The sequence below is a fragment of the Protopterus annectens genome, chromosome 14.part0, assembly GCF_019279795.1.
Source record: "Protopterus annectens isolate FY-2018-M chromosome 14.part0, PAN1.0, whole genome shotgun sequence".
NCBI lineage: Eukaryota > Metazoa > Chordata > Ceratodontiformes > Protopteridae > Protopterus > Protopterus annectens.
Genome location: NC_056748.1, coordinates 774,467,994 through 774,492,358, shown reverse-complemented (window position 1 = coordinate 774,492,358; position 24,365 = coordinate 774,467,994). Strand labels below are relative to the sequence as shown.

At 42.0% G+C, this 24,365-nt stretch overlaps 1 protein-coding gene across 2 annotated transcripts in view; it reads right to left on the bottom strand.

The window, feature by feature from the left end:
- The window catches only part of PARG (poly(ADP-ribose) glycohydrolase), a 2,766,579-nt gene that overhangs the window by 960,929 nt on the left and 1,781,285 nt on the right, over positions 1–24,365 (bottom strand). For both annotated transcript variants that reach the window (XM_044056515.1, XM_044056516.1), the window contains exon 12: positions 13,549–13,624. In XM_044056515.1, coding sequence (XP_043912450.1) covers positions 13,549–13,624 — 76 coding nt within the window. The remainder of the gene's footprint in view (positions 1–13,548; positions 13,625–24,365) is intronic.

Here is a 24,365-nt window from a genome sequence, read left to right as displayed (position 1 = left end):
ATGTCATAATTCAGATCTCAGTGAGGAAAAATGATCCCCTAGGGGCCTTTAAGAAATTATTTGACCTCATAATGACAGGAAAGAGGGGGGTCAAAAGGCAAACAAGCTGAAGTTGCTGGCAGGTGCACTTTAATATAGAAGAGTATGCAAGACCTCAATTAACCACTCAGATATTTCAGTATCATAGAGACCCCCCTTCCACTAGAGATGGGTCCTGACACCATCTCAGCAGCATATAGAACATCTCTACCATTTATAAGCACAAGATTTTAGTAGCAGGTTTTCTTCCCCCTTTATTACCTGGCACACACCCACAGAAAAAATGGTGTGTATAAAGAATTAAAAGTTTATCATCCAGATGGAGAGAGTCAGATTCAATGTCTTGCAGACTAGATGAAAGAGAGAAACATTTTCCTATGTAACTAAGTCTATCCTGTGAGTAACTTGTGGTCACTGCCCTTGGCTATATGGAAATGAAGGAAGGGAAAGTTAATGTTGCCTAGGTCAGAAGGAAGTCATCAACAATACTTTCACTTTCTCTTTCTCATTCTTTGGAAAGAGAGGCAAGGGAAGGAAAGCATAATGGGAATTTTCCTTACCACAGAAAAGACAAGGTAACCATTCTTCATGCCTCCTTGCAAGGAGACCACACACAAAATATATTTGAGCTCTTTGTTTAGAGTAGAGGCAAGCAGGTCTATCTGAGGAGTTTCTCACTGGTGGACAATCTGAAGGAAGACCTCTGCATTTCCAGATATTACTAAAGGAATGGGAAGGGAATCTCACTGAAATTTTATATCCACTCATTATGATGTCCAAAACCAAAGAGTCTGTCATTATGAGTTTAAAAAAGATAAGTAAAAGGAGAGCGTTTCCCTGCAATGTTGGAAGGATAATGACCAAGGTGGGCTGGTAGAAGCTGTAAAGCTTTTTCCCTTTTGCTGTAAAGTCTGTTTGGGGCTAATGAAATAATATTACAGATCTAGAGGTATAATTTCTTTGAAATTCTGGAATATGAAAAGAAACAACTGTTAAGCCCCACACAAGCATATCCCTTTCTTGTAATTTCTTGATTATCTCTGTAGAGAAATTATCAAAAAAGTTGTCATTATCTAGTGGTGTATCTTAAAGTTTAGCCTTTACATCATCTGGAACAACTGTAGCCTCAGCCAAGCTTAACTTCTAAGAACTAAACCACTGGCAGCATCTCTAGCAAAGGCATCAGTTGTGTAATACTCACATTAAACAGAAAGTCTTACAACTTTGGAGGGTGAACCAATCAAGTACTATAAAGAAGACTGGCATATCAGAAATCACTTTTGTCGTATTATTTACAATGTAGAGCAGGTCATGTGGGTATGATAACTGATGGTACTAAAGGACAGAGTGGCTGAAATATGAACTTTTTACCATACTTGTCCATGAACCTACTAGCCATGTAATTAGGTAAAGCACTGGTAGACTTTAACCTTATCTGATCTCAGCAGTATCAGATAAAGGATTTTTATACAAGAACTTGTAGGAATGTTATAAAGTCTGAAAGGCTTTTTAGGTGCAGGTAGTTAAGAGCCAAGGTCAAAGAAGATGGAAAAAGTATGCTCAGGAGCTTCTAAAACTGGAATGGCAGAAGATTTAGGCAATTCCATATTTAAATGGACACAGTACCTTTTTTGTGATGCAGATATTTGTTTGCCTTCTGAGTTGAAACGCTCCATAATTTTACAAAATTGCATTGCCAAAGGTTAGCACTTAACGGTGTCTCATTTTCTGCCTCTAACTCAAAACCCAAGGCAGAATGGATTTGAGATGCATAATCCAGGCTATAAGTTTGAAGAAGGATCTTCGTCAGAAGAGAAGGACTCCCTTTTTCTTTTATGAGGAGTAGAATCCACGGAAGAGAATGGAGCTGTGAGGATTGAAAAGCCACAAGGGCTTTAAAAATCCCTTGAGAAAAGTTATACCACTCTTCTTTGGGATTTTAAACAGAGGGAAAAGGTAACAGGAGGAGAAAAGTGCTTTTATGTCTCCACTTTTTAGGGGTTTCCAGAGAAACAGTGTGAGGAGGAGAAAAAACACATGCACCTTCATAAGGGGATGTCTTCCTGGACCAATATTTAAAGAATTTTTCCTGTTCTATCAGAAAGAATCAGCCTTGGTTCTCTCTCCACAACCGAACTGGTCATCCAGCTGGTTGGTCTGGATATGCTCAGGGTCTGTGCTATGTAAGCCTCCTGAAGGGCCCCAACAGCAGACACAGGTACAGTAACTGGACAATCCAAGAGCTGACAAATATCTCAGCAGAGACACCAGACTCTGACTGTTTCAAAGAAGCTGGCTTCTCTGAGGATTTGGCATCTTCTTTATTTCTTCATTCATCTTTTTAGGCTAAAAGAGGACACAGAAGGCATATCACTCTGAAACCATTCTGACACAAGCTAACTCCTGAAGTCTCTTACTTTTAAAGTAAAACTTTAGGGACTTAAAGTAACTTCTAATTGTCTTAGGCATGAAAAATTTATAAACAGAACACACTCTGAAACAGTGGTTAGGGCCTAAACAGAAAAGGCGTTGAGAAAGTACAGTTGTGTGAAATGTTACCATAACAGTAGATGTCCTCGTTTTCACTGTTGCAGTATTCTTTATCTACGGCATCTCTTGCTAAGGATAGCCCAACTTTTGGCGAGTATATCAAAGCCAAGGTGAAGGGCATAAAGTTGACATACAGACACTAACACTCAGAGCTGAAAAGCACCAGGAGGAAGAGAACACTCTCAGGGACAAAAGAAAACACTGTACTTTCAGAAGGAAAAGGAAACAAGGCCCCCCTTGGCCAGAAGGTGAACAAAAAACTCAGGGCAAGAGCTAGAAAGGGGGAAGGAGGGAGGGACTGAACACTGCAACAGTGAAAGGAAGAACATCTATGGTAAGATTTTACACAAATGTACTATGTCCTTCCATGGTACTGTTACAGTATTCTTTACCTAAGGGAGAGTACAAGAGCTATGAGGAAGCCTGGGAGGAGGAAGCCACAGAACAGCCTTCTACAAACCCATGCAGGATAGCCCTGGCACAGTCTGCCTTAGCCTTGGAAATAACATCCAACTTATAATGCTCAGTGAAAGTACAGATAGAGGACCAAGTAGCAGCCTCAAGGATGGAGCTGTTATCCAAACCCTTGAAAAAGACATCATAGGAAGCAACCGCCCTAGCAGAATGTCCCTTTACACATAAGGAAAGGCATTTGCCATGAAAAGAACAACAAAAGGAAACAAACGTAGAAATCCAGGAGAGATGGTTTGCTTACAAACCGTCAAACCCAAAGTCCTGGGATGAAAGAAAATGGAAAGCTGTTCAGATTTACGAAGTACTTAAGTTTTATATAAATAATACCGGAGCTGTCTGTGCAAATTCAAACTGTGACGAACCTCCTCACTGGCAGACTGTGGAGAAGGAAAAAATAGGAAGGAAGATAAATGAATATACTGATTAAGGGACAACTCACTGACCACCTTGGGCTTAAAAAAAATTAATACAAAGAGACATCCTGTCTCTATGAAAAAAATAAAAAAAGAAGGAATAGCGATGAGAGCCTGAATTTCAGACACACTATTGGCTGAAGTAAGGGCCAAAACAATCTTCTAAGTACAATGTTGTTAAGGAAGCTGAAGACGCAGGCTCAAAAGGAGCCTGGGTCATTTTTTCAAGTGCAAAATTGAGGTCTCAAGAAGGCAGAATTGTTTTCCTGGGAGGCATGACATAAAGGACTTTTTTAAGAAACTGCTTGACCTCAAACTGAGAGGCCAGATGAAGATTCAAGGGCAGACAAGCAGAAACAGCTGATAGGTGAGCGTCGACTGAAGAATGCGTCAACCCAGTATGGACATCACACAAATAAGAGAGAACCAAATGAACCTCCACAGACAGAGTATCTTGATGGTGTGAGAGGCACCAGACAGAAAATCTCTTTCCATTTGGGCACTATGATTTTCTGGTAGTGGGTTTCCTGGCCTCCTGCAGAACTTGCAGCATGTCCTCAGAAAAGAGGTGCCTAAAAGGTATCACCCAGTGTCATTTGAAGAGTGGACAGGTAAGAATGGATAAGAGATCCCTTGTCTTGTGTGAGAAGATCCACCCAGTGAGGTAACTTATGGTGATTACCCCTGGCCAAGTGAACCAATGCAGTCTGGGCCAAAAGGGAGTTACCAGCAAGATTCTGGTAGAGTCGTGCCTGATCTTGTGCCAAACTAGAGGCAACAGAGGAAGGGGGAAGCATACAGAAACATCCCCTTTCAAGGAAAAGACATGGCGACCACCTTCCAAGTCAGAGGACTTGGGACTCTAGAAGAGAATAGTGGACGTTGCCTCAGAGGGAAGGCAAAAAGCTCTATCTGAGGAATATCCCACCAATGAACAATGCTCAGGAACACATCTTGTGTGAGGCATTCATTTGTGTGCCTGTTTTCTGGACCTACTCAAAAAGTCTGCCAGGAGACTGAGCTCCGAAGGAATGCAAACCACATGAACAGTCACGCGATACTGGATAGCTAGATCCCAGACTTGAATACTAGTCAGCAAATGGGAAAGGACTTTGTGCCCCTCTTGCTTGATAACATACCACATCACAGAGGCTTTATCAGTAAAGACTTTTAGGGGCCTGGGATGAAAGAGGGAATGAAAAGTTTGCAGAGCCAGAAGCTCTCATCTTTTTTATGTTGATATGGTCTGACCTCTGATGAGGCCTGAGACCATGGATTTTAGGGGGCCACAGGAAGCTCCCCACACCACATCTGAGGTGTCTTGTGAACAGCTCCTGAGAGGAAGTAGCACCCTGAAAAGTAAGTCTAGGACTGATTAGAGTTGATGAATCCACCACTGAAGCTCGAGTTTGAGACAGGGAAGAAAAGGAACAGGGAACTCCAAGGAGTGGCAATGTTGGAACCACACCGATTTGAAATAGCACTGAAATTTCCTCATACGGAGTTTGACAAGAGGGAGCATGGGAGTAGTGGAAGTCATATATCTCAGCACCTTAAGAAATGTCCTGGTTGCGACAGAGGACAGATTAAGAAGAGACTGAAAAAAAGACTGTCAGAGACAGAAGTTTAGGAGTGGGGAGAGATGCCAGCATAGGAATGATCTGACGCCTGCATCCAAGGAAAATGTGATCCTGGGAAGGTGTCAGGGTTGAGTTCTGCAGGTTTGTGTGAATTCCAGACTGTGTAGAAGACAAATGGTAAACTGGAGATCCTGAAACAAACTGCTGGAAGATGAACTTGAAGGAGCAGGTTGTCTAGAAAAATCTGTACTCCCTGAAGCCTGCAAAAAGTAATGACGAGAGCGAGGCATTTGGTTAATACTCTTGGCATAGTAGAAAGGTCAAAGGGCAAACCAGAGAACTGAAAATGCAAGGAGAAATGGAGAAATGTAAACATCTCCTGAACAGAGGGTGAATAGGGATGTGAAAGTGTGCATTCTTGAGGTCTAGGGAAACCAAAAAAGTCTGGAGAAGAAGAGGAAACAAAGTCTAAAGAGACATCTAGAAAGAAGGAAGCTTGAGAAAGGTGTTGAGCAGAGAAAGATCTAAAATTGGTCTCCATGTACCCTCCTTCAGAGGAATCAGAAACAATTTGGAGTAAAACCCCTTCCCCACCTGGGGAGGTGGAATGAACTGAATGGTGCCCTGATTCAAAAGAGATTGCAGAACCTTTGGAAAGTAAGGAAAATGCTCTCAAGGAGGTTGAGAAATACCTGAAGGGGGGGGGGGTTTTTCCAAACCGTGATATATCCCTGATGGATAATACACAGCAACCAAGAATCTGAGGTGAGCCAATGCCAATTTGGATGAGGAAAAATAAAGGCAGAAATAAAAGGGGACCTGGCCGCAGGAAAGTGGTGGTAAAACAGAAAAAGGCCTGTCCTGATAAAAGGGTTTCTGGGAAGGAGTCTGAGTAGACTTAGCAGGAGGAACATGCCTAAAATTCTTCTTATGTTTAAGAGAAGGGTGAGTCTGCCTACAAAAAAGGCAGACTTAGAAGGTTAAGTCCTCTGGATTTTTAGAAAAAGGGGAGACAAAAATATTGCTAAGTTTCTGCAAGGTCTTATCCTTATCTTGGAGGGAATTAAGTGAGCAGCAGCTGTCCCAAACAGGTTTTTGTTACCCAGGGGGGCATCCAAGAGCTTGGCCTTAATATCATTAGGTAAAGCCTGAAGACATATTCCAGAATAACGCCTCATCACTGAACCAAAAACAGCAGCCCTGGAAGAGGCATCATAGCTGCATTTTACAGAATGATGGACAACCTGAAAAGTGGATCCCAGCAGAGAGAGGGCAGATGCTTTCCATCAAATTCCCGAGTGGCCCCTTTAATTTCCGAATTTCCTGGGTTTTTTTTTTTTTAGACAAATGTCTTCCTGACGTCATCACGTGCAGGGCGCGATAATGTCAGAATTTAGCTGCCAAGCCGAACCATTTGTTACTTCTTAATTTTAACTTTACCACTCCAGCTTCTCAGGCAATGCGCACTGGCTCCTCCAGGTAAGGCAAAAGTGTATACTACACTACCAGGCTGTTTGCAATGATACAAGTGTACTAGCTAGACTGCCGGGCTTAACATTGCTGATTTGATTGACTTTAGCACTGACAAGTGTATTTAGTAGCTAGACTGCCGGGCTGAACGTTGTTTCATTTTTTCTTATGTTTCAGATATGTTTGCCAGAGTTAAGTCCATAGTTCTCAACTGTCCAAAGTTTCATAGAATGTCTGGAATGTTTGGCTCATACTTTTGGTATGTTCCTCTTAAAATGTGTGGTTTTCTGGCACACCAGTGAAAACTGAATTCACTAAATAATGATAGCCATCTAAGTTTCAGTCTTCCTATCTTTCAGGAAACACATGGTAACACAAAACATTTTATTCTAGCAACTTTCTAAGATTACACAAGCAATGTTTAAAATGTGTCCCTGGTTTTGGGCCTTTGTCTCCTCAACAAATTTCAGATTTTTCCAGATTTCTTGTGCTGCATATTTCTTCAGGGGAGAGAAGTTTAGTGCTGCTTATGCCAAGTCTGTGTGTGTTGTCAGTAGCACAACAGGTAGTATAATTGCTTTTGATGCAGAAGGCTGTGGGTTCTACTCCCACATTATGTAGATGGGTTGCTGATATTGTACTGTGTTATACTTTTAAAAAGGTGGATGCTGCAGTCCTGAGAATGTCCTCTTTGGAGGAGATACCTAGTAACTATGAACCTGTTATCAGTTTGCCATCCATTCCCTATTGCAATATTACTAGCTTATCATTTTTTTAATGTAACATAAGCAATTTATTCTTCAAGGGCAACAAGCATTTTATTTGTAGATGATCATTAAAAAAAAGAAAAGAAAAAAAACAGCTAAAGGCAATGTTAGTTCAGGAGCCTAAATGTAAGTGTTTCAAAAGTAATGTTTTGTATGGATAGTTCTGCAATAGATTGCTTAAATACCTTTCATGGAAAACATTGTTTCATAATGACCATCTTTGTAGAAATGATATTGAATGTATTCCTAGTGTTAGCGAAATACATACATTATTACAGTTATTTGAATTCAGTTAATTGCTACACTTCTCTGCTTTGAAAGAACTGATTGCATTAGTCTGTAAATCTACCTGTCTGCTGATTTCCTCTGTTTAAATCCAGCTCATTTATTTTCTGGCTGTAGAAGGCTGAAGCAGTTAATTTTATTTTTATAACAGAAAACTGTATTTTAGTTTTGCAGTATGCGCAAGTTCAAAGTTTGATACAAGTTCAAATATTAATTTAAATAAAACACTATTCTGTTTATTTTGTGTGTAATATTTGTCTGTTCTTCAATTTATATTTAAAAGTTGGTATCCCACAATTCCACCAGAGTGGGTGGGGTTACATAATTATGTATGTAAATCTTATGTTAATCAGCTTACAGATTCGTACCCATTTTTCATATGCCTTTGTCCAGATTTTTTATGATTTCAGGTTGAGAGGTATGCTGGGAAAAGAGGTCCAAAACACAACCGGTTATATGAGTCTGGTAATTAAGGGCCTTAAACTTTCTCGCCCAACCTTTCCATGGTTCGACTATCCATACCTCCTTATTACAAAGAAGGAGATTAGTAGATGGCAACAACGGTTTGTCAGGAGAAACTGAGAACGGTGAAGGATCAGAAGAAGAACATGTAACAAAAATTTGCAGTCCTCATGCATCTTGTAGAATCAGGTTTCTTTGGTGTTGGAAGCTGAGAGTCAACAGCTACAGAGGCAGCCAAAAAGGTATCCAAAAGGGAATCTAAAACAGGAGAGGCAGCTGATGGCTTGCAATATTACATATGTAGGAGCTCAAAGTACTCTTCATGGCTAGGCTTAAAAAGAACCTTGTGATCATTAGCCTAGTAAACACCTATGAATCTATGAATCCTGAATGTCAGGGACCTGAGAACAGTCACACTTAAAATATTCCATCATGCAGGCAATAGTATCCCCAAAGGATAACTCTTCCAAGTGGGAGTCTCGACTCTAAGAATCCTCCACCTCTGAACCATAGTCCAGAGGGTAAGGAATTTGTGAAGAATAAGCCAAGGATTCTTGTCTAGAATCAAAGTCCTCATCTGAGGAATTCAATTCCCTAGACCTCTTAAGAGCAGTGGAAGACTGGCGGGGCCAGGGGAAGACACCCCTTGAGAAGGCTTCAAGGCCCTTAAAGCATTAAACAAACTCTGAGTAAAATCCTGCCATTCACGCTGGGGTTCTTTACTAACAGGGAAAGTATGTTTAGTTTTCAGCTTCTTTTTCAGTGGATGTCTACTCGAAAAACCCTTAGAGATTCAGATTCTCTATATCAGGTGTAGATGTAGGAAAAGTCTCTGAGGAAATGAGAGAATTCAGATCCATGCCAGCCAACAAAGGGGTCAAAGCAGAGGAATACAAAGTGTAAGAACTGACAGAACTTTAAAATACTGGAAATAACTGGAAGAAATCTAAAGACATTTCATTCCAGTGTCATTCATCTGTTAATTACCCAGAACTGTGCTGAACAGGTGCCAGTCTCTCCTTTATGTGCCGAATATTCTTCTACATTTCAGAATAAAGTCTGCAAACACTGTAGTCCAGTTAAAAATGCTTTATTATGTACAGTGAAGGTAGAAGTTAAAAATATCCAAATACTGTTTCCAATAACAGTGCTGATAAACTGAAATAGTCTGTAGTTCTGCACTCATTCTTCATATTCTTTTCCTGGTAAATAGTATAACTAACATTCTGGAATGCTGAATATTTGACCTGACATTTGTACCCATACTCAAGTGTCTGTACCACAATGACTTTCATATCAGTCCAAATGAACTAACTTAACTGTGTCTAAAGTACCTCCGAATAACACCAAAACCCTGAAAATCTCTATACGCCTCTTCAACCCTGGCTCCCAAGCCTTGCAACATACGAACAAAATGTGCTTGTACTTGATATACTTGCACATTTTGTTCTTAATCAGTATTCTTGACTGAAAATTATCTTTACTGATTGTATTCACTGAAACTGTATGCAAAATGAAGGCCTGCTTTAATATGCCTGCATTTCTAGACTTATGCAAACAGAATACTGTATTTTTGTCTATTTAAACGAAACCTGACCTTACACAAAGCAAGCACAGGATGGTCTTCAGGGCTTTCACTAGCCTCTAGACAGACATCCAAGGGAGGCTGGAAACCAACCAGATCATGCCTAATCTTTTTACCCGCCTTCTTGGCAGACAGCTGACCTTCGGGACGGGAGGATTCTGCCGTAGCACCCTGAGCCAACAGCTTAAATCATTGATGCTCAAGATATATAGACAACGAGGAGAGATGACTATCTAGAGTCTTAGGCACAAATGTTTTGCAGATAGAGTAGCAAGTATGATGACTGTGGGAAGCACCCATGCAAATAAGGCACTGGTTGTAATGGTTTTTATAGGGAATCTGCCTCCATCACTGACATTTTTCCTTCCCGGATGACATGAACACAAAAGTCACAAATACCATACAAAATTTAAAAAATGGTGCAAACATTTTCATTCATGTACTGATGCCAAGAAATTTGTGAGGATGTTTGTGCTCCAACATCCCTAAGTACTACCATGTAGTCTTGTGCATGGGCATGGATGTACGACAATGAAGATGCCTAAGCTTTTGTAAACTGGCTGGACATACAAATTCCTGGTCAGGATATATAATAAAAATGAGAAACAGTGCAACAGTGATCTAATGAAAAACATCACCTGTTCCTTTGTACAAACATTTGCAAAAAGTACTACAATAACCCTGGATTTGTTATATGATCTTTCTGGTACAGAAAATGGCAATCAATCCATGTTTTCACTTTAAAATGGCAAGTTTGTAAATCTTGTCTATTGCACTATCTGCGTTTTCACAACGTCCACAAAAACAAGTTCCTCTCTCACTCCCAACATTCCAATCAGTGACAATTTTTTCTTGCAAGGGTTATATTTTACTACAGCCAATTGCTACTACCCATTTTAATGTGATTACCAATGTCCTTTATACTGTTTAGTACATCAATTACCGGCTAGTTAATGACATCGTGGTGAGCTGAAGAGCAGGCAAACATTAGTATCGTCAACCTCAACTATTTCCAGGTTCTTCATCTATACTTTCAACATTCAAATAATGTGCGCAATCCAAACTTTACTTCCTACAAATTATAATGATTTCCTTGAAACTCAACTGTAATAGTTATTTATCATCCTTGGAGCACTGCTGCAGTAGCTGACCTTCAAGTATCATCATTACAAATTTTCTCTTACATCCATGCTTTCACCCAAATTTTCCATATTTTTTTCAATCATTTGAACACTGAGACCTTTGGACATTAGATTACCACTGCTCATATCAACTGTCCTTATTTAATTATCAACAAATATAATTTTAATTTCACAACATGGAGTAAACAGAGGAACATGCAACCCTGTCAAAAACTGCAAAACTTCCCCCAAGACTGCCTTCATGTTGAATGTCTTAAATCTGTTAAATAAGGTTTCGCAGGCTGCATCTGTAACTCCCATTCTCAGAGCTAGCTCTATGGTCCATTTTCTGAACCCTCGATATTACTTAAGAGAAAGAAATGTAGCTCGATCCTGTGGTGCAGAGAGAGAGAGAAAGCCCTTATTGCACCCCAGATGACCTGGGTTTGCCTAGCAGCACGGGGTCGGGGGGGGGGGCTGCCTAGGCTCAATGCAATAGCAGCATTACAAGCTAAGTGAGCTACATGCTTGGACAGGAGGATGAACATGTTCAGAAGTGTGCAAGTACCTCTTACAGTCAACTACGGAGCTAGTAATGCTGCCAAGGGGAGGAAGACAGGTTCAAAGCCATTCCCTGGCAGCAGCCTCAATTTCCTCAGTTGCACACATAGGTCAGGTTAAGCCAGGTCTGATAGATCCAGTGAACAAAAAAAGGACCTGGTGGCAGATGATCAACTGTAGGGAGGGGAAGCAAAAAATGATATATATTTCTCAAGAGATTCCACAGTAAATCAGCCCATTTTTGGAGCTCTCATTGCAATTTTTCCATGATACTACGCCCCTTCACTGCATTTAGAATGCCCATACAATGCAAGTTGTTCCTCCATGCTTTGCTACTTAGCACTCTCATCTTCCTTGATCTCCAGCTGCTTTTTCTGCAGACTCTCTATACACAATTGTTGCTTGCTGACCTCAGCCTACAAGTCCTTTAAGCCTACTACTAGCACCTTGCCAGTAAGAGCCTGTGAGTCATTTTTCTCTACTACTGGCAACATGATCACACTTTCAACAATAACCTTTATTGTACCAAACCTATGCACACTATTTACAGCACTTTAATTTAAGCAATGCTGTAAAACACGCAAACATGATCTTAATAACTCTTGTCAAGCAGTACTTGTAATAACCCTATGTTACAATCTTATCAGTACCCTCACCGAGCCCTTCCAAGCCACCCTATTCTTATCTGCAAGCCATTTGGCCAGAAATAAAGTGCGCAACATGCTAAGTACTGCATGTATAAAATACACAGGAGCACAGATCACTGCTGATCTGCTTTAAGTACCTGAAAACCTACTGTATTCATTGAGATATTTAAAATACACTGTCCACTGTTGTAGGAATGCAAATTGCAGGGGCTACACAAACTGTGTGGACTGCCTCCTGACTCCAAAATTTTACTGTAATTGATCTGTACAGAATAAATATTTTTTTCTATCTAAAAAGGGCCAAATAAGAACCAAACTACCATACAATGTAAATATTAGCAGACATATATTTATTTTTGTTGCTTAATCTTAAATGAAAAGGAGGTCTTCAAGTTATAATTAACACAGTTATGTCAACGCAATAACTAAAATAATAAGCCCAAGGACTAGAGTGCCAGTAGAAGGATGGAAGACAAAACACAATGGCTGTATCTCTCCCTTTTCTGAAGGTATGCAGTTGAATAGTCCTGACAACCTTCTGAGTGGAAGCCTAGGAACTGCTATAAGATGTAAAACTAAGGGGCAACACTGTACTCATATATACAGTATGGTCAAAATATGCACATGACTTCACAAGCTCACCATCTGCACATTGATATTAGTAGGTCACAAGTGGGGAAGGTGTAAAACCGCATACCTCTCAACTGTCTAGACTTTCACAGAATGTCCAGATTTTTGCCTCATATTTGTCTCTGTTCCTCATGAATTTAGTAATTTGTTGGCAAATCACGGAGGATTGAGGTCACTAAATAATGACACACATTTGAGTTTCATACTTCATATCCTTCAGTAAATGCATGCCAACACAAAAACCTGTTAGTCTAGCAACTTTCTAAATCTATAAGAGCAATATTTAGTATCTGTCCATATTTTTGGGCCTTTGCCCCCCCCATTATTTTAGGCTGTGTCCAGATTTCTTAACCTAAGAGGTTGAGAGGTATCAAAAAACACTTCTAGTGAGAAGTATAGTACTATACCAGGTCGCTGTATCTTCTGTTAGTCTACCTCCCAAGGATACCACACATACTCCCATCCTCATATTTGCATAAGAGGGAACCAGTCTTTGATGGGAGGGGAAGCTGGTTAATCCTCTTAGGAGGTGATGGTACAAATAAAAAATGATATGAGAGTTTGAGACATACTTAAAAGTCAGTTGCTGAAGGGGAAAAATTATACAACTGCTTAGTTTTGAAATCAAGCAAAGGAGTGAAAAGCGTTATTCCTCAACTATTAGCTGACTTAGCAGTTACATATCTGGTATAGTGTGCAAATTAACACTACACACCAAGTCCTAAACACATTCAAAAGCAAAAAAAAGTCCAAAACAAAAGATCTATTTATGCGGAAAGTAAAATAAAAGGATCGGGAAATAATAAACGCATGCCTATTATCACACATAATTATAAGCATAACTTGTTTTCTCACTGTGTGCCCTTACTTCTTGTACTACAAAATACAGTAGCAGAAAAATTCACTGCAATGAGTAAACAGTTCTCACAAACAGCAAGATGATAATTTATAATTGTGCTCCTACCTGTAGCATGCCTTTCCCATCAGCCTCTATTGTACCTTCCCAAGTAACATGAAGTCGAGGCAGCAATTTTTCTGATCTGCAATAAAAACAGATAATTTATTCATTTATTATGATTATTTTTTTAAATCATGTTAGCCGGCTAAGTGGGCCCATCTGCAGATCTTTCCGAATCACAAGCAGGTATTAGAAAATGATAACGGGGAAAGACCAGAAGAGCAAGAATACATACAACATATTAATGAATGGACAGGTCAGTGTAGCCAACCAATAAGTGTGATTTTGGGAGGTGGAAAGAAAGTAAAGTACCTGGAGAAAATCCATGCAGACAAGGGCAGAACATGCAAACTCCTAAGAGACAGTGACTGGAGGCTAGGAATGAATCCCAGAACTGTCAGCTGCAAGACAGAGATCTTTTAACTAAGCCAACATGCAGCCCACTGTATGGAGTACGTGATAAGAAACCTATCAAATTAAGAAAAGCTGTGATCACCTCAAAGAAGTGGTTGTTTTTTAATACTTTCTAAATTAAAATAGATGAACTACATTTAAAATGCAAATCAAAGAGAACACCCCCACCACAACCCAAGTGCACAGATACCCAGACTGATGCACAACTTGTAAAAAGCTTGAAGTTCTAAATCTCAAAATAGTACAGTAGCATGACTGTAAACAGCTCAGTCACAAATGCTGTAAAATAAGTGTGGCCTGCAAATTACAAAGGCAGTAGAAAAAGAAAAACTGCAAGGCTAAACAAGGATTCCAACAAAACCATCAAGTGTATGTTGATGTAACCATATGCCGACAACTAACGTGGATTAAAGAAATACCTATGCTATAAGTGAAACAAAGTAATAATGAAAAATATCAAGGTTAGGAGGCTACACCTGGTACACATAATTACACAAATCATGTTTTGGAACTTTGTGGACATTTACAAAATTCTCTGAAAACTTTCTCATCATGCTGTTGCTCTGATCCTGTGTTGTGATGAAACCTGTACAAATGGCGATGACTGCTCAAAGTGAATGAAAAACTGCCTTCTGGCACTGGAAGCAGCGACTTCAGCCTGTATCTTACAAGAAACAGTTGTCTGTTTTAGCAATAAATCGACAAGTGGGAGTGGTTTACTGAAGATTTACCCATGGTTGGTGTGGTTTGATCACGAGGGCAAAGACTGAGTGACTAAACAAAGCCAACCATAGGTAAATCTTCAATATATACCCACACCCACGAATCAGTTACTGCTATTACACAATGACATAATTTAATAAAGAAATTACTCACTTTTCTTAAATAATGTCTTTATATAACAGAGCTGTGAGGTTCCTCCTCATTGTTTCTGCATTCTTCCACTTTGTTGATGCTTACGGGACTTACGTTCCCATGCTTACACAGTACATTAGTGTTCTGGAAAGCAAGCAACAGGGAAAATAGGATCACCGCTGCCATTTTTTTTTTTTTTTTTTTTAAAAAACCTGTGAAATCCGGACAGCTTAGAAGTGAGAGAGAGACAGGGCAAAACTATAAGGAAAATCAGGTGCATTATGCAAAACTAAAGAAATGTACCTTATTTTACCTTGTAATTTCTCAGCTCTCCATATGTACTTCCTAACTTCCTAGCTCAAGAAATGTGTAAAAGACTTAAACAAGGGGTGGCAAAGGCCATATTGTAAATGCTGGTCTTATAAACTTAGAAAGCTACTAGAATAACAGGATTTATGCTACTGAGCATTGACTTCCAATGCATATATTAACAGAAAAATGTCTGGGCAACTGGACTTTTTTTCAACTGGCATATACTCAATTTACAATGAGCACACTGGTTGGGATAACCAATCAGTGTGCATGTTTTTAAATACTAACAAGCTACCATTGTATAATTCATGACATGTTATAATTAAATGGCTGATACACGTTAACATTTCAAAATAGTTAAGACAGACAGTGTAATGAGGGATTATCAACCAGATTGAATGCAGGTTTACAGCACAGGAAACTTCAAAGGTTTTACGCCAAATTTGCTGCCAAACAATTAATTACTTGTGAACCCTTTTCAACCACAAATCAGCCAACTCCCATATATAAATACAGAATAGTTGTGTAAAATCTTACCATAATCACAGATGCCCTTCTCTTCTATGTTGCAGTATTCTTAACATGAAGGACCCATTGTCAAAGGCGGTCCTGATGTTCGGATAGTACACAAAAGACTTTATCCACTGCAAGATACGTGGGACATCACATGTAGGCCAGCAGCCAGCATAGGCCATAAAAGTGACGTCCACATGTACCATCCTCAGAAAGTACAGTTTTGTACACTTGCCATAAATGTAGATGTTCAAATGTATTCACTGTTGCAGTCGTCACCTGTGGGTTATCCCTGCTGTGGTAACTCTCGGCAGGCCCAAATACCAGAGTCAATGTTTTTCTGCGTCGGCTGCTGTCACTTGCTGCCTGACATCAGGTCGTCAGTGCTATGAAGGAAGGCAGCCAACGCCATTACATCAGTTTTTCTTACCCTAACCAGTCAGAGGCCCAAGTAAATTTGGTAAAGTGGTCCTGGTGGCTAAAAGCCACCGTTAGAAACTTATGTCTCCTTAAAGAAAGAAGATATAAGGGGGAAAGAGGATGGGAAACTAGGACTGCAACAGTGAATACACTCGAACATCTACATTTATGGTAAGTGTACACAACTGTACTTTGTTTCACTGTTGCAGTCATCACCTGTGGGAGGATTCCCAAAGCTGAGGAGAGGGGTGGTAGGATTAGTAAGAGACTTAGGAATGGGTCAGCATGCCCTGCAGAATTGCAGAGGCAAACCCTGCCCTAGTCTTAGAAAATAGAGGTAAGGTGGCAATGCTTGGTAAAGGTATGGACAAAAGTCCAGGTGGCAGCTTCCAGGATGTCCCTAGTGGGGTCTCCTCTGAGGAATGCTGTGGAAGTGGAGGCTGCCCTAGTGGAATGGGGTTGAATAGACTTGGGGGGTTCTAATGCAATCTGTAGCAGAAATGGATAAAGTGTGATATCCATTTGGAAATGGCTTGTTTGGAAATGGGCTGCCCCTCTGCCCCTGGGACAAAGCTGACAAGTAGTTGGTCTGTTTTCCTGAAGGGTTTATTACAGTCCAGATAGTATCTGAGCTGTCTGTGCATGTCTAGTGAGTGCAGAATTTGTTCCCCCTTGTTTTGAGGGTTAGGAAAGAAGGTAGGTAGATGTATGCCCTAGATGAGAGTTACATTAAATACCACCTTGGGCATAAATGAGGGATTAGTCCTCAGGGAGACCCTGTCTGCATGGAAAATGATGAAGGGCTCAATGGTCATCAGTGCCTGAAGTTCTGAAACCCTTCTGGCTGAGGTGATAGCTAGGAGAAAAGTAGTCTTACAGGCGAGATATCTTAGTACTGCTGAAGCAGCAGGTTCGAAGGGTGGTAAAGATAGTTTTTATAAAACATAATTCAGGTCGCAGGCTGGAGTGGGTGGCCTTCTGGGAGGTCTGATATTAGAAGCCCCTCTGAGGAATTGTTTAATCAAAGGATGGGAGAACAGGGGCTGTTCTGTATCAAAATGAGCTGAAATGGCTGAGGCATGAATTTTAATAGAGGAGAAGGAGAGTCCACTATTAAGTAGCTCCGCTAGGTAGCCCAGGATAAGAGGGGTGGAAGGTTGTGAGGTACTGCCCCCTCTGGACTGGCTCTAGTAGCAGAATCTTTTCCATTTTCCTGAGTAAGATTTTCTGGTGATGGGCCTTCTGGTCTCTGTGATAATGTCTAGGAACTGTTTGCTTAAAAGGGACCCCTTTTTTGCCTTTAGAGTATTAGCCATGCTGATAGATTGAGAGTCTGCAAGTCTGGGTGCAGTATCCCCCCCCACCTGAATTAAGAGGTCTGAGAACAGGGGAAGTTGCCTGGGAGGCTGTAAGGTCAGGCTGCGCAGTAAGGGGTACCAATGTTGTCTGGGCCAATCTGGAGCAATGAGGATGGCCTTTGTTCTCTCCTCCCTTATTTTGATCAGTACCTTGGGAATAAGAGGCAGAGGAGGGAATGCGTACACGAAGAGGGTGTTCCAGGGGAAGGTCAAGGCATCCACCTTCCACACTAGGTGGTGATTACTCCCTGATACAGAATTTTTTCAGCTGATGGTTGAGATGCGAAGCAGATCCACCTCTGGAGTCCCCCATGCCTGAGTGATTTGTAAAAAGATTTTTCTGTGGAGCGTCCATTCGTGGGGGTCCAGAAAGCTTCTGCTTAAGTGGTCTGCAAGGCTGTTGTTGATCCCAGTTTGATACTGGGCTATCAGGTGTAGTCCCATGGAAGAGGTTGTCAGCCAGAGGTTCATGGCTAGCCTGCACAGAGGGTAATATTGGGTCCCTCCCTGTTTGCTGATGTACCGCATTACTGTGGTGTTGTCTGTTTTGATAGGAGAACCCCTGGCTTAAGATGGGGTTTGAAGGATGTCAATGCCTTTTGTACTGCCATCAGTTCCTTCTGGTTGATGTGTAAGGGAGGGTGCTGGGCATCCCAAAGACATTGGGTGCACCTGCCTTCTAAGTGAGTGCCCCAAGCTAAGTCTGAGGCATCGGTGGCAATGGCCTGCACGGCTGGGCAGAAGGTGAAAGAAAGACCCTTGTTCTGGTCACAGGCCCCTGCCTACCAGAAAAACTTGGCCCTTATACAGGGGATCAGAGGTAGAGGGGGGTCTCTAGAGGTTGAGAGTGCAGACACCAAGGTTCTTTAGGTACCACTGAAGTTTTCTCATGTGAAGCCTGGCCAGAGGAATTAGAAGGATGCAAGATGCCATGTACCCCAAAGCTTGCAGGAACTTCTTCGCAGTGAGGTGACTTCTGGAAGCCAGCTGGATAAAATAGAGAGGCAGGAAGCTCTGCATTTCTGGGGATAGGAAGGCCATTTGGAATGCTGTGTCCGTCCAGCAGTGCTCCCAAGAAAATGATCTTTCTGGAGGGTGTTTGCCTTGATTTCGTCTCGTTGATGGTGTACCCTAAGAAGATTAGGAGGGTTATGATAAAGAGGAGGTCCTTGAGGATCTTTTCTTTGCAATCTTCCTGAATGAGGCAGTCATCCAGATAAGGGTAAATTTGTATATTTGTCTGTCTGCAAAAGGCTATGGCTGGAGCTAAGCATTTGGTGAATACCCTGGGAGCAGTAGATAAGCCAAAGGGTAGCACAGAGAACTGAAAGTGTTGTGAGCCTGCTCTGAAGCAAAGGAATTTCCTGCAGGATTCCCTTATGGGGATGTGGAGGTAGGCATCTTTTAGACCTAGGGTTACTAACCAGTCATTTTTTGTCAGCATAGACAGCAGTTGCTGCAAAGTTAGCATTTTGAATTTGGGGACCACCAGGAAGTTGTTCAGAATGGATAGATCCAGGATGGGGAGACAAGTGCCCTCTTTTCTTGGAACAAGGAATAGTCTGGAATAAAAGCCTTTGCCTGTTTGATCTGAGGGGACAGGTTCTACTGCCCCTTGGGATATGAGAGTTTGGACTTGTTTCAATGCCTCTGCCCAGTGATTTGGAGGCAAGTCTGGGTACCCTCTTGGAATTGGGAGTTCGTTGAAGGAGAATTGGTATCCCTGAAAAATGATCTTTAAGACCCATTGGTCCTTTGTTACAGAAAGCCAATTTTCTTTGTAGAGGGAGAGCCTTCCTCCTAGTTTTTGGTGAGTGAAAAGAGGGCGGGGGGGGGGGGGTCAAAGAGAGTTTTTGCCATAGAGGGATGGCTTAGAACTCCCTGCCTTTGGAGTGGAAGTGGTCCAGTGTTTGGTCCTTTGCTGTCCCTGGGACAGGAGTCTGGGTGGACTGTCCCTGCGGGGCTTACCTTGCTCCTGTCTGCTAGGTGCAGGAAAGGACCAGTGTTTTGAGGGAAAATTCCTGCTGAACTTAGGAAGTTGTACCTGAAGGAAATCTTTTACTGTTTGCATAGATTTTGCTTTGTCTTCCATCTTTTTAAGCACCTCTTCTGCTTTTACTCCAAACAAGCGGTCCTTATCCAAGAGTGCATCAAGTAATTTAGATTTGACATGATCAGGGATAGGTGGTTCCTTCAGCCATGCATGTCTCCTAATGACAGATCCTGACAATGTTGCCCTGCTTGAGGCTTCTAGGGAGTAATATCCACACTGTAATGAGTGTTTAGCCATTTGACAAGTAACAGTGTAGTAAATAAAGAAGTTATGTACTCACCATAACGTTCCATGTGAGTTGTTCCATCTCGCCTTCATTCATCACTGATGGGTTTGAAGCCGATCCTCGGCTCCGACACGGCCGACTAGCAAGCTCAAAGTTCTCCAGTAGCTCGAGATCCCACCCCTTATCCATGATGCACTGCTGAAATTACCTCAGATCTTGTTTGCTGAGTACCATATAAAAGTACAATAATAATTCTGCCTAGTATGAATACACATTAAAAAACCAGGATGAAGACAGCCTCCAGGTCAACTGTCAGCCAGGAGGGGGAAGGAGGGAGGGACGTGAGAATGAAGGCGAGATGGAACAACTCACATGGAACGTTATGGTGAGTACATAACTTCTTTATGTGAAGTCGTTCAATCTCGCCATTCATCCATCACTGATGGCTAGCGTCCCTAGCACCCTAATCTTGGGTGGCTCACGGAAGTACACTCTTCAGAACCTTAGAACGAAATGAAGCCCTGTCCCTGGAGGCCTTATCTACTAGTGTGAGGTTTAGACCATGTGGCTGCTGCACAGATGTTATCCAAAGGCAATTTGGCTTGAAAGGCTGACAAGGTAGAAACTGCTCTGGTTGAATGAGCCTTTACCTTACCAGACAATGGCATATTATAAGAAACATACGTATAGGTGATGCAATCCGACAGCCACTTAGACAGGGTTGTTTTAGCAACTGGTTTACCTTTCCTGGTCTCAGAAAAGGACACAAAGAGTTGATCTTATTTCCTAATGTCTTTGGTTCTGTCCAAATAAAATCTAAGTTGTCTATGAACATCGTGTTTATGCAACATATATTTCAATTTGTTGGTATGATTAGGGAAGAAAATGGGTAACTCAATGACTTGATTAATGTTAAACTCAGAACATACTTTGAGCAGAAAGGATGGATTAGTTCTGAGAGAAACTCTGTCAGTATGGAAGACCATGTAAGGGGGTTTGATGGAAAGGGCTTGGAGCTCTGACACTCTACGGGCTGAAGTGATGGCTACTAAGAAGATAGTTTTCCATGACAAGAATTTTAGTTCACAAGAAGATGCAGGCTCAAAAGGAGGAAGAATAATACAGGATAACAAAAAATTAAAATTCCAGGGGGAATAAGGTGTCTTTACCGGAGGCCTTATGTGAAAGGAACCTTTTAGAAAAGCCTTAGACAATTGGTGAGCCATAATATTCAAACCATAAATTCCTAGATGGAAATTAGATATAGCAGTTAATTGTACTTGTATTGTAGCTGCTGCTGCTCCTTTGTTGAAGATTTCTGTCAAAAATTGTAAGACAGACGACAATGGGGCTTTATAAGGGTCAATGTTGTGGGAAGAAGCCCAAATGAAAAATCTCTTCCACTTACTACGATACAATTTTCTGGTGGAAGGTTTGTGGGAAGCCAACAAAATCTGACTAGTGTCATGGGAAAGATTATAGAGCCTGGCTATGCGGGGAATTGGAGCAGCCAAGCGGTTAGCCTCAGTGTCTGCAATGACGGTGAAGATCCCCTGATGGATGTGTCAACAAGTCCGGAACTGGGTCCAGGATCCATGGATCTTCCAGAATATGATGATAAAGAAACGGGAACCAAATCTGCCAAGGCCAATGAGGGGCTATGAGGATGATTGTCCGTCCCAGTGACTTAGCTTTCTGTAAGAATTTGGAAATCAGGGGAACTGGTGGAAATGCATAGAGGAGACCCTGGGCCAATTGTGAACAAGAGCATCCCTCGGGGAGTGACCTGGCCTGAGAATTAGGGCAAAATAGCTTCTGCATTTGTTGTTGATGTGACTGGTGAAGAGGTCGCAAGAAGGCTGGCCCCATTTGAGGAAGATTCTGTCCGCAATCTCTTGTTTGAGGGACCATTCATGGGGCAACAAGATTGCTCTGCTCAGTCTGTCCGCTATTACATTGGATTTGCCCAGGATGTGCGTTGCCAACAGAAAGTGCTGTGATGACAGTGCCCAATGCCATACTCTGAGGGCTTCTCGGCAAAGGGGATAAGACTTGGTCCCACCTTGTTTGTTTAGATACCAAACCACTGACATGCTGTCTGTCTGTATTGCAATTGTCCCTACAGGAAGAGAGTCCTGAAAGTATTGCAATGCTAGAAGTACTACTCTCATCTCATTGATATGCAGATGTGATTTTTGATCTGTCCATGTGCCTTGGGCAGTCTTTCCCTGAAATAGCCCCCCACCCACCCTATCAGGGAAGCGTCCATGATCACAGTGGCAACAGGAAGGGGAAGCATGAAAGGATGTCCTATTGTGACATGAAGAGACGTCAACCACCACTGAAGATCCTTCTTGCAGGAATTTATCAGGATCATGTGACTCATTGGAAGTTCTTGGTAAGACCATTGCGTGAATAGAAGCCATTGAAGGATTCTCATATGCATCCTTGCTAAGGGGATTGCTAGAATAGCTGCCATCATCAATCCTAGAACTTTCAATACCTCTGTTGCTGGTGCTCTATTCTTTGACATTAGGGACATGATGTGTTGGTGAAGAATAGAGATTCTTTCTGGCGGAAGGCAGAGAGTGGTGGTTGATGTGTCTAGTTCTGTCCCTATAAAAACGATATGCTGTGATGGCAACAACGCAGACTTTTCGAAGCTGACTGTAATGCCTAGCTGATCGCAAAGCATCAGAGTAGCCTCTCTCGCTTGAAGAAGTTGATGCCTGGTGGTGGAAGTAAGGAGCCAATCGTCTAGATACGGAAACACCTAGAATCCTAGACGCCTCAGGTGAGACAGTGACTACTGCCATGCACTTGGTGAACACTCTGGGGGCTGTAGTGAGACCAAAGGGCAGAGCTGGGAATTGATAATGATTGGCTCCCAGCCAGAAATGCAGGTGATCTCTGCATGGTCTGGCAGTCTTTATGTGGTAGTACGCATCCTTGAGATCGGTCGAGCACATCCAATTGTCATTCCCCAACAAGGGGTGTATGGACTGTAGCGTGACTATTCGGAACTTCTCTTTTCTCACAAATTGGTTGAGTCTGCTGAGATCCAAAATGGGTTTCCAGTCCCCTGTTTTCTTTGGAACCAAAAAGAACCTTGAGTGAGTTCTGAATCCTGTCTGGTCTGCTGGAACTGGCTGGATGACTCTTTTTTCTTGCAAATGGCGTACCTCTATTGCTGCTTGTCCCAAATGACTGGGTGGAGCGTCTGGGATTTTTTTGACGGGAAGAGGCTGGGTGGAGAATGGTATGAAATACCCTCTGGAAATGATACTTCGTACCCAATTGTCGTTTGTTATATTTAGCCAGGCTTTGGTCTACAAAGATAAGTGATCCCCGACTGCCTCCAGAGTAGGACAGGTGGGCCTCCCTTCAGAAGCTCTGGTAGGATTGACCAGAGAAGTGATCTCTGTCACCCTGGTGTTGCGGACTCCCTCTGTCGCTAGGGCGGCGTCTTCCATCGAAACCCCCTCCTCTGCCTCTGGAGGGGGGCTATCCACGTGTGTCTTGAAAGGCTCCTTGGGCTTTCCGGAACCACATTTTTCCTCCCCCTCTGACCTTTGGGAAAGGGTCGAGGGAAGTGGAAAAATGGACTCCGACAGCAGACAGAGTCTTTCCTTCTTGCTCACACCTGGTTAAAGTCTCCTTCACCTTTGGCCCAAACAAGGATGAGCCGTCAAATGGGGTATTAGTAAAGGAAGACTTGAAGGGTTCCGCGAAGGAACAGAGTCGCATCCAGGCATGCCTATGGAGAGCGATTCCTGTACCTGCGGCTCTACTCAAACCATCAGCTGCGTATGATAAGAGACGCATGGACGAGCTGACTATCGAATTGAGGGTAGAGAGCTGAGTGGCAATCGTAACGGATACACTTGAAGCTACAGCACCCTGAAGAGTATCTCCCAACTCCTTAAGGAGATCTCTCTGCAGTCTGGTAAAATGTGTCAAGTAGTTCAGTGATCTCAGTGAGAAAGTCACTGAACTGAAATAGAAGTTATGTCCTTACCATAACGTTCCATGTGGAGTGTTCATCTCGCCTTTGTTCTTACACCTGGGTTCGGAGCCGATCCTCGGCTCCGTGTCGGCCACTTGCAAGCTCTGCATCGAGAAGAAGCTCGAGACAACCTAATACCCACAATCCCCCTCTGCCTTTACCTCAGATCTAGTTTGCAAGCAAACCAGCAGTCAGAGAGAGAACACACTCATGCCAAAAATCACATAGACACAAAAATACTTATATAAATATATATATATATATATATATATATATATATATATATATATATATATACATGTACATCATATATACAACAACTGCAATGCAGAAGCAGAATAACCCAGACCAGGCACCAAACTGAACGTTCTTCCTGAGGGTGGGAGGGTGGGAATGTAAGAACAAAGCGAGATGAACACTCCACATGGAACGTTATGGTAAGGACATAACTTCTATATGTGAGAGTGTTCGATCTCGCCGTTTGTTCTTACACCTGGGTAGCGTCCCTAGCTCCATGTTCCTGAGGAACTCACGGGAGGACGTTCTTGAGCACAGTGGAACCAAAGGTTGCCCTGTCCCTAGAAACCTTGTCTACCTTGTAATGAGAAATGAATGTATGTGGTTTAGACCAAGTAGCAGCCGCACAAATAGCGTCTAATGGTAGGC